The following is a 17117-nucleotide window of genomic DNA, read 5'->3' as shown; positions in this document are numbered from 1 at the left end:
AACCCTCTCCAGGCCTCTCACCAACCCCAACCCCAACTCTTCCTTCAAACACCCTCCGATCAATATCACTCCCATCCATTGGTTTCCTCTGCACAGCTCCTTCCCTCACTGTCAGAATGGTCTCCGCTGACCTCTCCCTCTAGTCGTTCTGGGTTCCAAAGGCCGTTCCCGACCTCTCCCACTGTCTGTGGTCACAGCTCCACGCTCTATGTGGCATTGTCCCTGCGTTGCTCTGCAGGTTGCTCCAAACTGTGGGATGGGTGGTCATGAGGTCTACTTGATTAGCAAAAGGACACTCAGTTTTATCCTGACCTGACCCCTCCTCTATTACCCTGATGACACACTTGGTTATTTCTATCTAGACTGTCCCTTCCAGCTAAACCTTGTTTGCTTGCATTCTGATGTATCCTTTTGGATTTACTCAAATTAATTGGCCTGTCTTGTTTCATACCAACTGGTGAAACCAGAACCCCATTCTCTGAGCCATGCTTTGCCCAGGGGCATGCTTTGCCCATTCATCATAAATTCCTGGCCAATGTAAAATGTACCTGCTCTCAAGGGACGCTCATCCCTCCGTTTCTTCATAGACCTGTTTACCTGAGCACTTCTCGGTGTAGGCTCAAGTCCAGCCTCACTTTCTAATATGGTGATGTCATGAACGCTCGCGTCTAACATGACGTGCTATCACTGCTCTGCCACCTGGTGCCCTGACACCACCTCCAGACTCCACGTAGGTCGGCGCCGACACTGCTCGAGCCAGCCGCCTTGCATTGCCTGAAGCCGGCAGCCGCCTCTTCAAGCTAGAAGCACGCTTTCCGGCCGACCCGCAAACTCGGCTCGACCAAGGTAAGCCTGATTGCATTATAACCTGAGGGGACTGTTACTTCTTCTTGGGGCCTTTCTTCCACAGAAACCCTCACCCTAACCTTAGGCTGTGGTGGTGAACACGCCAATACAGCAGCCATGACCCCACTCACCGCTGAGCGTTTTGGTCACAGAATTCCTACCCACACCTGGGACATTACCTCAGGCTGTAGCAAATCCTCCCTCCCTGCCTTGTAAAGCACCCTCAAAGCTTCCCTCACCGTCTGTTTTTTATCCGCTATGGCAGCGTCTCACGATTGCTTATAAGCAATAAGAGTTTTATATTTAAGCAACAACTCAGGCCTACGCTAGGAATCCAAATTGCAAGACTCCTACCTCAGGACCACCTACCTTTAGAAAGAGGGTGACCCCCAGGCGACAGTGATCTAACGGTTACTTTTGCCACACCCACGGACCTACACTAACCAATGGCCACCCACAAATCCCTTTACCTGTACCACATGCCCGAAAAACCCCAGGGGAAGACATCAGTGGGATGTACCCCACGGGACCCCATTATCTGACGCTCCTGACAATGGCGCTTTGTGTATCTCTCGCCAGAAGGAGGATTCCCAGATTGAGGGTGCTCCTTCTGCAAGCATTTTCTGACCGTCTTCCTACCCGGGTAAGTGCTGCCAGTTTTTTGGCATGCCTTCTTTCAATTCTGGTTGTTTTTTTAACAGAGTAGCATACTGCTTACAGTTTTTGCTTGTGACCATCAATATTGTCAGTGTTCCGTTAGCGCACCTAGGCACAAGAGCACTAGTTCCACTTTCCTTTCAGTCAACATAGAATTGTTGTTTAATTTGTGACTGGGCATGACAGAGCATAGCACTGAGATTCCTCTAACTTGATGCAGATCCTTTTGCTTGAGTTGCACTTACCAATGAGCTCTGACTTTCCTCTTCATGTACACTGCTATTGGCCATTATACTAGCGGTGTTTTAGTATGCCTTTTCCATTCACCTGTTACTATGCTCTGTCCTTGCTGGCATCTGCTCGCGGACACAGTATCATCCAGTGCCGGTGTCTACAACTCTTGGTAGCCGATATTATTAATTAACAGGTTTTCATAGTGAATCGTATCTCTGTTGCTGCATCCTTGCAGTCTGGGAGAACACGACACCACTGTTAGTTCCTTGCACTAGTGGCTTCTCTGATGCATTCATGTGTGTTTCATTGCATGGACACCCTTCTGTATTATCTCTGTAAGAATGCTCAGCACTAGGAACCACCACTAACAGCAGTCACTAATACAGCAATTGAGGGTGGATGCCATTGACAATCTTTGATTTTTGCAGAATGATTGCTCCACTGTAGTGCCTCACTGATGGTACCAAGAAGTGTTGTTACCTACTTTAGTTCCCACTGCGTGGACCCGCACTTGGCTTAAGGTGTATGGTCTCTACTCATAAGTGGTCCTTACATCTCTCTTAGGCCACAATTTGAATATATATGGTACACCTTGGCATGCAAGAAGCTCAGCTACGTACTATGGTTTTAACAGTCTTGCTGTATTATCCCAGAAGTATGGCCACTTACTCCAGTCTCTTTGGCCCTGTACAAATTCTGGCCAGTATGGTTTTACAGACTCCATATTTGTTAAAAAATATATATATATTTCTGCTGAATATGAAAGTGTTTGTAATTGCTCACTCAATCTTCAGTTCCCCAGGTTCCTTTTAACTCCAGATGAGACCCTTATATCGTCAACAATATTCAAAGACAGACCTTTAACTCTGTACAATCATTTCATACAAATTTTCTGATGTTTTCGAAAGGAATATTTTTAATTGACTGTTCTTTGACTTGTACTGATATGATTTATGTTTCACAATTAGTCACTTTTACTCACCTCTCTCGGTTTTTGTCCCTCCCTCTTGGCGTTCTGTCACACAACTCTTCCACTATTCAATAAGAAGTGAATATTTATTGTTTTTGAATTTGTGTAATAAATTACTTTTCTGAGCAATTATACATACTGGTGGATTACTCAAGATATTGAAGTTTGGATTTGTTCACAACAGAACGATTCTGTTTGATCTAAGACTCAGGTATATGGATTAAATCAAGGCAGGATTTGCCTGATTCATCCTTTATATGTGCAAATGAGTTTCATGTGAACAATTGTGACACGTTTTTACTTTTAGAGGTAATTTGCATTGCTAATAAAGATCGAAGGGACTGATATTAACTTTGTGACAGTGGTTGGGTGGAGATTAGAAACTGTTTAGACTGAGTTTGCCCAGAAAAGGGTGACCATGAGTCCATGCCGGACTTTCACCATCGTAGAGGCACCTGCCCAGGTACAGTGACCTTTATTGTACCAGCACCTTTACCTCCTTGCTTCCCAAATGAGAATGCCAAATAAAGACCATTACTAAGCATAAAAGATTCTATGGATGGAAAGCATAAAGGATTTCAGGATGTGGAAGCATGAAAGATTTCCTGTGATCTGTGTTCTCATGGGAATTCCATACACCTTTTTAAAGCAGACATTAGATAAAGAACATTATAGATGTAGTGTGCCAAGAAATTGTTTGCAATGAGAGAGCCTGATTAACAGAGAGATGCTTTGTGAGCATGTCCCTGTCATCATTCCATGACATTGGCCAAAAACTTTGGTAAGAGAGTGCTTTGTCCACATATTAGGGTCAATTTGAGCAAAAATGCAGAACTGGATGAAACACATTGGTCCCGGAATCATAGACAATATAGAAAAGCACAGTGAACGTTCTTTGAAGGCTAGTTTGGCATGATTGGAGAAGAGAGATAAGAAGGCACTAAGGGCAAGATGTATGAAGCAGTTTTGCTGGACCGGTAAAAGGCTCTGGCCATGTACCAGCCCTATTTTCCACATAGGGATTGTGAGTCACTAATAGGAAGGGGCGTGCCAACAACCTCCCTTCCTAATAGCGAGTCGCAGGGCCATGTATGAATGTTTTGCGACGGTGAATGTAGTCGCAAAACATTCTCAATTACCAGTAACCCATTTGCGAATGAGTTTTTTAAGAGCAGGAAGTGGTTCCAAGGACCACTACTTACTCTTAAAAAATGAAAAGAAAACTTTTCATTTTTCTTTTTTAAACACATCCCATTTTCCTTCAAGGAAAAGGAGCTGCATTTAAAAAACAAAAGATTGCATTATTTCAAAGTAATCCCAGACATGGTAGTCTGCTACCTCAACAGGCCACCTTCCCTGTGATTGTGGCCATTCCTAATGGGGTCACAAATTGCAACCTACCTCATGCGCGGAGGCCTGTGTGACGCCCTGACCTGCTCTAGGCCAGGAGTGCACTTTGGCTCCACCAGCCTGTCTCCGTGCCCCTGACCCCGCCGTTTGCCGCTGTAAGGAAGTTCGAGGCCCTCCATCACCCTCAGGCACCCGCTTGCGCCTCATCCCTGGTGCCTAGTGGTAGGCATATCTAGTGTGCTTTACACTTTGTATTTCGTTTAATATTTCATTTTATGTAAATCGTTTTTCGTATCATGTGCCGTTTTTGACTGTACCTGTGCCCTTTTTCAATTCAGCTTCGTTTTTACCCTCTGTGTTACCGTCCGGCTCTTGCCGGTTCTCCCGACCCAGCCGCTGCATCCCCTGCTGCCTTGCCCCCCTCGTGCCCCCATTGGTCTATCCCCTCCCACCTCCCAGCTGCTCCTCCCTCCCCTTCTTAATTGCGGCCGCTGCGTGGAGCCCTGTGTAGCCCCCTGACCTGCTCTAGGCCAGGAGTAAACTTTGGCTCCACCAGCCTGCCTCCGTGCCCCTGACCCCGCCGTTTGCCGCTGTAAGGAAGTTCGAGGCCCTACACCACCCGCAGGCACCAGCCTGCACCTCATCCCTGGTGCCTAGTGGTAGGCATATCTAGTGTGCTTTACACTTTGTATTTTGTTTAAAAATGTGTTTAATGTAAATCGTTTTTCGTTTCATGCACCGTTTTTGAAAGTACCTGTACCCTTTTTCAATTCCGCTTCGTTTTTACCCTCTGTGTTACCACAGGGCTCTTGCCGGTTCTCCCGAACCAGCCACTGCGTCCCCTGCAGCCCGCCCCCCTCCCTTCCCCATTGGTCTATCCTCTTCCGCCTCCCAGCTGCTCCTCCCTCCCACCTCCCCTTCTTAATGGCGGCTGCTGCGTGGAGCCCTGTGTAACCCCCTGACCTGCTCTAGGCCAGGAGCACACTTTGGCTTCACCAGCCTACCTCTATGCTCCTGACCCTGCCGTTTGCCGCTGTAAGGAAGTTCGAGGCCCTCCACCACCCGCAGGCACCCACCTGCGCCTCATCCCTGGTGCCTAGTTGTAGGCGTATCTAGTGTGCTTTACACTTTGTATTTCATTTAATGTTATCGTTTTTAGTTTCATGCACTGTTTTTGACTGTACCTGTGCCCTTTTTCAATTCCGCTTCATTCTTACCCTCTGTGTTACCGCCCGGCTCTTGTCGGTTCTCCCGACCCAGCCGCTGCGTCCCCTGCGGCCCCGCCTCTCTCCCTCCCCCATTGGTCTATCCTCTTCCGCCTCCCAGCTGCTCCTCCCTCTCACCTCCCTTTCATAATGGTGGCCGCTGGCACGCCAGAGGCAAGCCCTCCTGCTCCCGTCCGTACCTGGACCACGCCCTGCGCCTGTCCCCCTGGTCCACGTTTCTCCGACCCCCCCGAAGCAGCACTACTCCTCAACAGAACTCCATGCCCTCAACCCAGGCCAGCACCCCGCCTGCGCCCAGGCCAACCCCAAACACAACATGGACCATTCACATGCCACTCATGCCATTTTTCCTGCACTCACACTAACACCAGCAACACCAACACGCACCGCAATAACATCAAACCCCGCAAACACCTTAACTGCATCCTCCTTAACACCTGCTCCGTCCACAAGCACGCCATCGAGCTTTGGGACCTGCTCACAACATACTCTCCTGACATCGCCTTCCTCACTGAAACATGGATGAACCCCTCATCAGAACCTGACATCGCCATAGCCATCCCAGAAGGTTACAAAATCACCCGTAGAGACCGCATAAACAAACCAAGAGGAGATATCGCCATAATACACAAAAACACCATCAAAATCTCTACCAACACCACCGATACCCTAGACAACGCAGAACACCTACACTTTCTAATACACATCAACGCCAACACCACCCTTAGAGGAACCCTCATTTACAGACCGCCAGGACCCCACCCACCATTCTGCGATGCCATTGCAGATACCATCAGCTCCCACGCCCTCACCTCCACAGACTACATACTCCTTGGTGACCTCAACTTTCACCTGGAAAGCACCCACGACTGCAACTACACAGCCCTGCTGGACAACCTCACAAACCTCGCCCTCAAGCAACTGTTCACCTCACCCACTCACTCAGCGGGACACATGCTTGACGCCATCTTCACCTCCAACAGCCACATCACCTTCACTCACACCATTGAGCTCCACTGGACTGACCACCACTGCGTCCACTTCTCCTTCATGAAACCCCCCACCCACCACCAACAACACACTACACCCTACCGCAAGTAGAACAAGATCCCCAAAGAACACCTCATCGCCAACCTCACACAAGCTCCACCTCCCATCACCAACGACCACAACACCGCCACCCACAACCTCACACAATGGCTAACAACCTGCGCATACTCCCTTGCCCCATTGAAAACAAACAACAACACCCGCAACGTCAAGACCGGCCCCTGGTTCACCACAGAACTTCAGGCTTCCAAACAAGAAATCTGTAAAATTGAGAAAGCCTGGCACCAAGAACCCTCAATGAGCAACGTCTCTGCCCCCAAAACAGACATGCACAAAGACCACCAACTCATCTGGACCACCAAACGGTCCTTCTACAAAGAACGCATAGACAATAACACACACAAAAGCAAGAAACTCTTTGCCATCGTCAAACAACTCACCAAACCCAAATCCAGCAGCATCGACCCTCCACACTCCCAAAACCTCTGCAACTCCCTCTCTAACTACTTTCACCGCAAAATCGCAGACATACACAACAGCTTCACAGCATCAGGACCCACCATCACCCCCACTGACACAACCAACAACACAACACCCTCCCGCACCAACCAACTACACACCTGGACCCTCACCAACAACGAAGAAATCGGAAAAACCATGAACTCAATCCACTCAGGCTCCCCAACAGACCCTTGCCCCCACCACATTTTCAACTAGGCCAGCCAAATCATTGCTCCCCAGCTCCGCGCCGTCATCAACAGTTCCTTCGACACCGCAACCTTCCCGTACGTTTTGGAAGCACACCGAAAAAGCAGACCCGAAGACCTCACAAACTACCGTCCCATTTCTCTTCTCCCCTTCCCCGCAAAGGTCACTGAGAAGATAGTCAAGTGTCTCACTGCTTGGAAGAAAACAACATACTCGATGCCTCCCAGTCTGGATTCTGCAAGAACCACAACACTGAGACCGCCCTCATTGCCTGCAGAGATAACATCAGGACAAGAGTGGACAAGGGTGAGACAATCATCCTCCTAGACCTCTCTGCAGCATTTCACACTGTATGCCACCAAACCCTCCGCGCACGCCTTTTTGACGCCGGAATTCGACACAAGGCCTTGGACTGACTCACCTCCTTCCTCGTCGAAAGAATCCAAAGAGTTCGCCTCCTTCCTTTCCGGTCTCCAGCCACCAAGATCATCTGCGGGGTCCCCCAAGGTTCCTCCCACAGCCCCACCCTCTTCAACATCTGCATGGCCCCTCTCGCCAACATCCTCCACCCCCACGGAATCACCATCATCTCATACGCAGACGACACCCAGCTCATCATCTCCCTCACCAGGAACCCAGCCACCGCCAAGATAAACCTGCACGTCGGACTCCTCCACATCGCCAAATGGATGACAGCAAGCCACCTCAAACTAAACTCAAACAAAACAGAAATCATCATCTTCGGCCCCAACAAGACGGCATGGAACGACTCCTGGTGGCCCACCACCCTCGGACCACCCCCAGCACCCACACATGCAACCTTGGCATCATTCTAGACTCATCTCTCTCCATGACCCAACAAATCAATGTCAAATCATCCTCCTGCTTCAACACCCTTTGCATGCTACACAAGACTTTCAAATGGATTCCTTTAGAAACAAGAAGAACAGTCACCCACACCCTCATCAGCAGCAGACTGGACTACGGCAACGCCCTCTACGCAGGGACCACAGCCAAGTATCACAGAAAACTCCAGCAAATTCAGAACACAGCCGCACGTCTCATCCTCACCCTCCCTCGCCACTAACACATATCCACCCACCTCAGATCCCTACACTGGCTGCCCATCAACAAAAGGATCATCTTCAAAGTCCTCGTCCATGCTCACAATGCCCTCCACGACACTGGACCGGCCTACCTCAACGAACGAGTAGACTTCCACATACCAACTCAACAGCTCTGCTCCGCTGACCTCGCTACAGTCCCCCGCATCCAATGCACCACCTCCGGCGACAGATCCTTCTCCCACCTCGCCGCCAAGACCTGGAACTCCCTCCCCACCAAGCTATGCAAGACCAAGGACCTCCTAACCTTCAGAAAGCACCTTAAAACATGGCTTTTTGAGCAGTAACCGGCAACCCCCCCCCCACTGCTCCTTGAGACCCTAATGGTTGAGTAGTGCGCTTAAGAAATTATTTGATTGATTGATGAATATTAGTAAGGTGGGTCATTTGCGATCCCATTGGGAATCGCTACCTGTGTCTGAGACACATTTGTATATTTCTATTTGCGAGTCTCTAATTGCAACTCGCAAAAAGACCTAATGGCTAGAGCTGCTGACATTGGATCAGGGGGATCCAGGATCAAACCTGGACTCGGCTCAACAGTCTGCGATTCTAGTCAAATTGCTTAATGTCTCTGGGTAACTGGTTCCATTGTTAGATCCTCTGATGCCCTTGGCCACATTCTCACTATAAAAAACTGCAAAAATAGATTAGGGAATTCAAACCAGTCTTGGAGAATATTCTGAGCCTTGCTTATTTAAAGAAGGTATCTTTACAAGTGGTAATCAATTAGAGAGCTGATGCCTACTAGGATTATACTATTGAATTTGCTGTAGAGAGGGAAACATTTCAGGACATGCAACACTTTATGAATGAGCACAAAGATTTAAATTGTATCTTCTGGGTCACTAGTAACCAATGCAAGGTAACCAAACCAGCTGAGACTTCATCAAACCGTTTACGTTTTAGAAGGAATCTCATTGCTGCATTTCAAATAACCGGAGTGCATGCATAGTTTTTATTGAAAATTGCAGTTTTTCGCAGCAGGGTATAGTCTACTGCCACAAAAGGATAGTTTTATATTTCCCAGTATGATATTTTCTTGGACTGTTTTGCTACTGTAGTATTTTATGCTTCAAGTAAACAATTGTCAGAGTCACCAGATCCTCGGGGTCTGTGCACGTTCCAGACAAGTCCACCACAAGACAGCTCAATACTCTGATTAGAATGTCACAGAGTCTAAGAGAGTCCAAGTGGGGAAAAGGGGATTAGGAAGGGAACAGCTGGGAAGGAGACCTGTAGGAAGCAAAAGGTTGAAACACACAATATCAAAATTATACCATATTAATTATTACTAGGCTATGACTCTAAGCATTGTCATATTGGAAACATGGATAACTTTAGCATGAACTTAAATAACTAGGCCTCAATATGTCTGGATACCTGTGAGGGAATCAAGAAAGATTAGTATCATTTTCTAATGAACCACTCAATGAAATGTTACACGTGGATTAGAAACATCAGAACCTTCTAGTATTACACTTTCAAATTCAAGAATAGTCTTTGCACGAGGACCAGGAAATAATCTGAAAGGTTTCTATAACATTATATGAATTGTACTAGAGGGACTTATTATGAAAATACAATATAACATCTAGAATTCTAACATTTTAGTTTTCTTAAAATGCAGGAACATGAACTGCGCACATTGCAGATTTCCAGAAAGGTTTATAAATGCCATGAAATGGTTGTGCACAATGAATAACATGAGTTAGGCACGAGAAATGAATTGCGCGTCTTGCTGATTTGAAGGTCACCAAGTAAATGCCCTGAAGTGGTAACACACAATAAATATCATGAATTAAACGCAAGAGATGAATCGCGCGTCTTGCCGATTCGAAGGCCACCAAGTGAATACCAAGAAATGGTAGCACACATTGAATATCATGAATTTAACACAAGGAATGAATTGCGCGTCTTGCCGATTCGTAGGCCACCATGTGAATGCCATGAAATGGTAACACACAATAAAAATCATGAATTAGACACAAGAAATTAATCACGCTTCTTGCCGATTCGAAGGCCACCATTTGAATGCCAAGAAATGGTAGCTCGCACTGAATATCATGAACTAAACACAAGAAATGAATCGCGTGTCTTGCCGATTCAGAAGCCACCATGTGAATGCCAAGAAATGTTAGCGTACAATGAATGACATGAATTAAGCACAGGAAATGAATTGCGCGTCTTGCCGATTTGAATACCACCATATGAATACCAAGAAATGGTAGCGTACAATGAATAACATAATTAAGCACAGGAAATGAATTGCGCGTCTTGCTGATTTGAATACCACCATATGAATACCAAGAAATGGTAGCGTACAATGAATAACATGAATTAAGCACAGGAAATGAATTGCGTGTCTTGCAGATTCAAATGCAGCCTTGTAAATGCCATAAAATGGTTGCGCACAGTGAATATCAAGATTTGTACTCGAGTAATGAATCGCGTGTCTTGCCGATTCGAATGCAACCTTGTAAATGCTATTAAATGGTTGCAAACAATGAATATCAAGATTTGTATACGAAGTAAGAATCGCGCGTCTAGCCGATTCAAATGCCAGCATGTAAATGTCATTAAACATCAAGCGTACTTTCACACGCACAAGAGCAAAATTGATTTATCATGCTAATTAGGCCCAAGTACTCGAAATCCTTCGAGAACGGGATTGGGGCCCATCCCGACCTCCGTCTTACTGCCCTGATCAAGAATCACCCAGCAAACTGAAAGGGCGAGGCCTGGAAGATCAAAGTAGGCCTCCGGAACAGGAGCTCAGGAAGTTGCTGTTACTCTGCACCGGGACCTCTGAATAGTGAGCACGTGGAGCTGGGCTGGCTCCCTTATATAGAGTCTTGGTCCAGCCCACAAACCACACCCAGACATACTGCAGGGAAAGCTTCTAGAAGGCCCTGGAAAGGGGACCACACCCTGACACACTCTGAAAGCTTGCAGCAGTACACTGCAAATGTACAGTATTTATATGCACCTTGAACATAAGTCTTCAGGATTAAACTCTGCAATGCAAAAGGTTAAACAACAGCACATCAGCACAATGCATAAATTACGTTATCTTGAGAGTGCTGGATTTTGCATTCTAGTCGCCCGTAGAGCGCGCACTGCCCTGATGTTGACAACAATAAAAATATATTACATTTAAAAAAAAAAAAAAATTCACAACTTCATCCAAACCTGACTGTGGAAAAGTGGGAAAATGCAATATAAAATTGTTTGAGTATGCAAACTGCGAGATTCTATGAATGGACATTAGAAGGATAACTATAAATCTGTAATTGTGAAACACACCACTAGAATATGTTTGGCTGCAGGGGACACCTGACAAGTTATATTTTATGTATTCCGGGACGTCAGAGCAATAGTGAGCAAAATCAGTGACAGTTGGACCTCTGTATTTAAAATATTTTATGTTCCCTGTGGATATTTAGAGCTTTGTGAAATATGGGGAATAACTTGCGTTCACAAGGTTATCCACATTGTTTTTATTTTTTCCATAAATGCTGGGGCTATCTATCTAGCAGACAGCATGACGGTTTAACCCATCATTAATGCAAGATAGCTGAATTACACATGCAAATTTACTACATTTCCCAAAACGTGCTAACAAGGAAGAATAAATAGTAATGAGATTATCACATTTCTCCTAGTAAAACACGTTACTGCACCGCTCCATTTCTGGTGGACATGTCCGAAGATACACATTGGATGGCACAAGTTTTGAAGTGTGATTAGTGTGGTTTGGTGGTCTTCTCTTTTGTGGCGAAACCAAAGTTTGCTATTTTGGGGATGAGAAATGATACACTAAAGGCTTTATGCAAATGTAATAAACAGTTTTTGTTGTATCTGCTATCAATAGCAAAACCGATTGGCTCTAAATCCAATATCTGTAGCATAACATCATATCATGGAACCTCAGGTGCAATTAAAATGCAGAGTTAGCAAACATAACTGAAAATCACTCTAATTTGGACCCTTCATAACTTTCCTAACCCTAGAAAACTGAGCACAGAAATGCTCTACATGACTAAGAGCTCGGTTGTTATTAGAATGATGGGAAGTAAATGGTGATGAATAAGACTATTAATCAGGAAACCCACAATAATGACTAAAGGAGAAGGGAGAGTTGGTCATGATGTGGGTTAATAAAAGGATGTAAGAGCTACCTTTTCTTACATGGGTACATGCATTTAGGAGAAACAAAAATCTGAGAATCATTATAATACTGTTTCAGAGTGTGGCTACTTGTAATTTAGGTATGCTGTCTTTCACTTGCCTTCTGTGAAAAAAGAATAAAAATGCAATAAAAAGGACACCAAGAATGGAAAAGAATTTCTGGTTACCAGCTTTGTGTTGAAAACGTCCATTGAGTATCCAGAGTGAACACCTGTATCCACAGTTGATGACATCTGCACTGTAGGCTGAAATTACATGGAAAATCCATAGCATGGTTCTTTCTATAGCTCTAGAAAAAAACAGAAGTAATGTAGTGATGTGATTATTAGGCAAGCTAGACAGATTCAGGAAGGTTTCTTCATTACATGTGTTCTTTGCTTCGCCTGTAGAATGCAAGAATCTGCCAGATGGTGTGCACATCTGGCACATACTATCACCAAAAATGAAATATTGTCCCCTACTAAACATATAGGTGTGATTAATGCTTAGTGCCACTAAGGTAATAGTGCTGGGGCTGAACTTTTTCATATCCGTTCCTTGAAGATTTGCCTAGCAATCTAGTAGAATATATGCAGTCTCCCATAACTAAAATCCTTTACTCCCAATTGAGTACGCATGTGATAATACATATGTATGGTGTGCATGTAGACAGTACGCAGTATAAATGGACACATTTGCATGTGTGACAATATTGTGGTCCCATGAAAAAGTGTTGAGTTATTTCTTGCTCTCTTGTCCTTGGAGTATCCCTTAGTCCTTGTATAAGGGGGACCTCATAGTAGTTTTTCCCTTTTTTAGAGTTTTGGGCTGCAATCAATATTCAGCCGAGAGACCTGCCTAGAGCTCTGCACTTGCTAAAACTGGGTTGGCTGCCTGAGCAGCACTATCTACCCACAATTTATTCCGATTTGAGATGTTTGGTTTGTGACACCTACAGTCTGCTAGTCAGGTTTTGCTTCCTCCTCCTCCTAAGAAAATGAGAGCCCCTGAATCTGCACTGTTCTATGCATCTGCCTAACAGACCTATAGGCCCATTGAATAGAAGGATCTTGCAGCATCATGATCACCCAGTCAGAGGACTGACATTTTTTAATTATCACCCAGTGTAGAGAATATCTGAAAGAGACTATAGTGACTCTCTGTAGCGAAGGGCTGGAGGTCATCAACTTCACCAAGGGTATGAAAAAGTTCAGAGGTCACCAGCATGCCCAATAGTACAGGAGAACTGGAAGATGTCATATGTACCTAGGGTAAAGAAAGACTTTGACTCCACCATAACCGCTCATTTTAGATGGTGATGACTAAAGGTCACTGAGGTCCCTCTGTCAGAGGAGGACTGGAGGCTGTCCAAGTCACCCTCCATATAGAAAGACTGAATTTCAGTGTTGAGACTTGATAAAGATAAATAGCACCGGATATACAGCATCTTGATTAGTGCTTACAGAGACCCACACGCCCACACGCCCACACGTCCACAGGGGCATACGACACATGCCAAATCTGCAGGCATTTGTTGTCTATTGCATAAATAATGCTTGCGACTGCTAACCTGGCGCCATGAAAGTTTAGTGAATAGTGTAACCCAGAGATTTGCGATATTGAATACGTTAATATTGAAACGTGCAAATACCCTGCGTCTCTGTGTTTCACAAAATCATGGCAGGTGTGGGCGCTTTAAACCCTGGGCATGTCTGAACTTGTGTATTTCATGGCTCACCTGACAGGACGGATCATAAAACACTACTGTCTTCATGTTACCAGGCTACCATAGCATCTCTGAGAGCAAAACCTCAAAACATTACTTTGTAGCTCCCCTTGAAGCGGAGCTCTTATTACTTTGTTTTAGTTAATCATTCTTTACAGTTGTTCATTATCAACACTCTGACGGACATGTGTGGTGTTTAAAGTAAACCCTCCAATAAAACAAGCATTGGCAAAAGCCAATAGGTCTCTGCAGTGTGGCTAAAACTAACTTTTAAAAAGCGCTATGATGCAGCCAGGGCTAATTTGATTTTTTACATTAGCACTGGAAGCATTATTGTCCTTTTGTATTATTATTTTTAGCCATGCTGCACAGTAGCCACGCTGCTATACAGCATGGCTACAAATCATTGCAATAGTCAGCAGTGTCCGTGCTGTACAGCATGAACAAAATGCAATGGCTGAACAAATGTTGTAACACTACACCTGCTTGCAGTCATATGCAGCCAATAGAGTTTACCCTTTCAGTCTCAGATCTGAAAACACCTACTTTCTGGATAACTTTCTCTACAGGTCTCATTTAAAGATGTAGTGTTATCCTATTCTTACCCTCTGCCACCACACCTTTAGACTGCAGTTTGAGAAGGCAGTAAAGATAGGGTGACCAGATTCTGAAAAGAAAAAAACATGACAGGTTCGACATGAAAGTAGGACTAAAGCCTTTAGTCTCACTTTTATATCTGGTGTGTCGTGTAAAAGAGAGTGCATATATATATATATATATATACATATATATATATACACACACACATACACACAAAAGAGTGCACACACACACACACACACACAGCAACAGTCCTCTAAAAAAACAGGACTGTCCGGGGAAACTCGGGACATCTGGTCACTCTAGATAATGAGGGTGTGCACATGTGCGAAGGATGGTGGAAAGCCGAATACATTGTGTACATGGATGCATGTCTCCAGCTTTTAGAAAGCGGTTTTCAGTTCTGCTACTTGGTGCTTACAAGTTGGCATCAGAAGAGAACCTACAAAGTAAGAGTAACCCATTTGTATAGCCCTGTTAAACCTCTACTAATGTTAAACATGGCAAAGTGAAGAATTTCATGCGCTGCTTAACCCTTTCCGTGTAGCACTTACATCTTGCATTTGTTGAGAGACTAATTCTAAGGTAAATGAAATTCTGGTATTCAAGGTCTTGCCTATGTGGAATGAATTGGTTTGTCATGCTTTAGTAGATCCTTTCCAGCTCATTATGTGGGATTTACTGTACAACATTGATTGACTGCATTGAGCAATCTCGGAAGACTCGTTATGCTTTACAGAGTGTGTCTGACTGGTCTGTTTTACACAAGTGGTTGCTACATCTTCTAAAGTTGTAAGTGCTTGATGTCTCAATGCTTGGCACGATGTTGGTAGTTGACCTCTAGTCACTAATCTTACTCTGACCATGAAACTGCTGCGCCTTTGATTAACCAATGAGCAGCTGTATGATCTGACCTCGCTGCCTTTCAAACCCTGACAGGTTCACCACACTGTCTCCAGGATTGCTGGAATGCTTCCTACCATTGGAATAATCGCATTGCTAATGCCATGTGGGTGTATTACCCGTGTTCTGTGTAGCTGTGATTTACATAAGAAAGTGCTCTGAAGTGCCCGTAGAGCTTCATAGTCTGAGCTGTACAAAATGCTGAAATAATACATTTGCTTGTTTTGTTGACTCATTTCCATGTCTGAATTTGAAGGCGGCCAATGAAAGGAGTTTAACAAATGTATAATCTTATTTTTTCTTACACTACAGGCCACTTGGTATAAATCTGACAAACTGCAAGTATGAGAGTGGTAAGCAGACTAATCTATTCATTTTTCGACCCTTAATAATTGCATTAAAAAGGAATGTCTGCCAAATGCCTGAGTTAAATTGTACTCAGATGATCACACATGTGCTCCACATTTACCATCTTCTTTTGGTTATTGTCAATTGTTTTCCAAAGGGAATTTCAAACACAAAATATAAAACACAATAAGCATGCTAGCAGTATTTATCATATACATTCCAGGACTGTACATGGGCTGCAATGTCCTTTTGAACATAAAGCATGAAACTATTGAACCTATGGAGTGAAGAGTAACAATACATTTGTTTAATATGTCCATGGTGCCACCTTTATTCTCCTAGTCAGTAGCAGTTATGCTCCATTCTGCATTTTCTGTTCTTTGAGATCAGATGAGTTATATGTAAATGAAACCTGTTTTTCTAGAACTCATTTAGATCATCAATTGATGCAGCAGAGTTGATTTGCGATTACGTGCATATTCACATTTCAGGGTTTAGAAATAATGTGTAGGAGCACAATCTTTAAGGAGAACTCCTGTGTATAATCAGGATTTTTCCAATATGTTGCGGAGGCCAGATTAATAGGTATATGTTTGTAGAAGAATCGGCCGTCATCATTTGGCTAAACTGATGTATACACACAAAATCTCTCTCCCCCCTCGATCTATCTACCTCTCTCATTTTCCTTTATCTCTCTCGCTCTCTATAAAGTTTGTATTAGTGCTATGTTGTAAATCTAAATACCCTCAACTGCTGAAATGGACCTCCCTTTCTTCACTCTCTCAGACAGTCATTCCCACACAGCTTTCCAACCCTGCTATTCACTTACATTTACCAAAACATATAGGGGGTCATTGTGACCCCGGCCGGCGGCGGAAGCCGCCGGCCTGGCTGGGACCGCCAGAATACCGCTGCGCGGTCAAAATACCGCTGCGCGGTCAAAAGACTGCCGCGGGTATTCTGGGTTTCCCGCTGGGCTGGCGGGCGGCCGCCAGAAGGCCGCCCGCCAGCCCAACGGGAAACACCCTTCCATGAGGATGCCGGCTCCGAATGGAGCCGGCAGAGTGGAAGGGGTGCGACGGGTGCAGTTGCACCCGTTGCGATTTTCAGTGTCTGCATGGCAGACACTGAAAATCTTGGTGGGGCCCTGTTACGGGGGCCCATGCAGTGCCCATGCCATTGGCATGGGCACTGGAGGGGCCCCA

General features: G+C 45.0%; 1 protein-coding gene across 2 annotated transcripts in view; it reads left to right on the top strand.

Annotated features, from left to right (window-relative positions):
• TTLL13 (tubulin tyrosine ligase like 13) overlaps positions 1-17117 on the top strand; it is a 309143-nt gene that overhangs the window by 37315 nt on the left and 254711 nt on the right. For both annotated transcript variants that reach the window (XM_069222660.1, XM_069222659.1), the window contains exon 3: positions 15877-15917. In XM_069222660.1, coding sequence (XP_069078761.1) covers positions 15877-15917 — 41 coding nt within the window. The remainder of the gene's footprint in view (positions 1-15876; positions 15918-17117) is intronic.

Source organism: Pleurodeles waltl, chromosome 3_1 (genome assembly GCF_031143425.1).
Source record: "Pleurodeles waltl isolate 20211129_DDA chromosome 3_1, aPleWal1.hap1.20221129, whole genome shotgun sequence".
NCBI classification, from domain to species: domain Eukaryota; kingdom Metazoa; phylum Chordata; class Amphibia; order Caudata; family Salamandridae; genus Pleurodeles; species Pleurodeles waltl.
The sequence above is the reverse complement of the archived record's forward strand: the minus strand, read 5'-3'. Positions and strand labels throughout refer to the sequence as shown.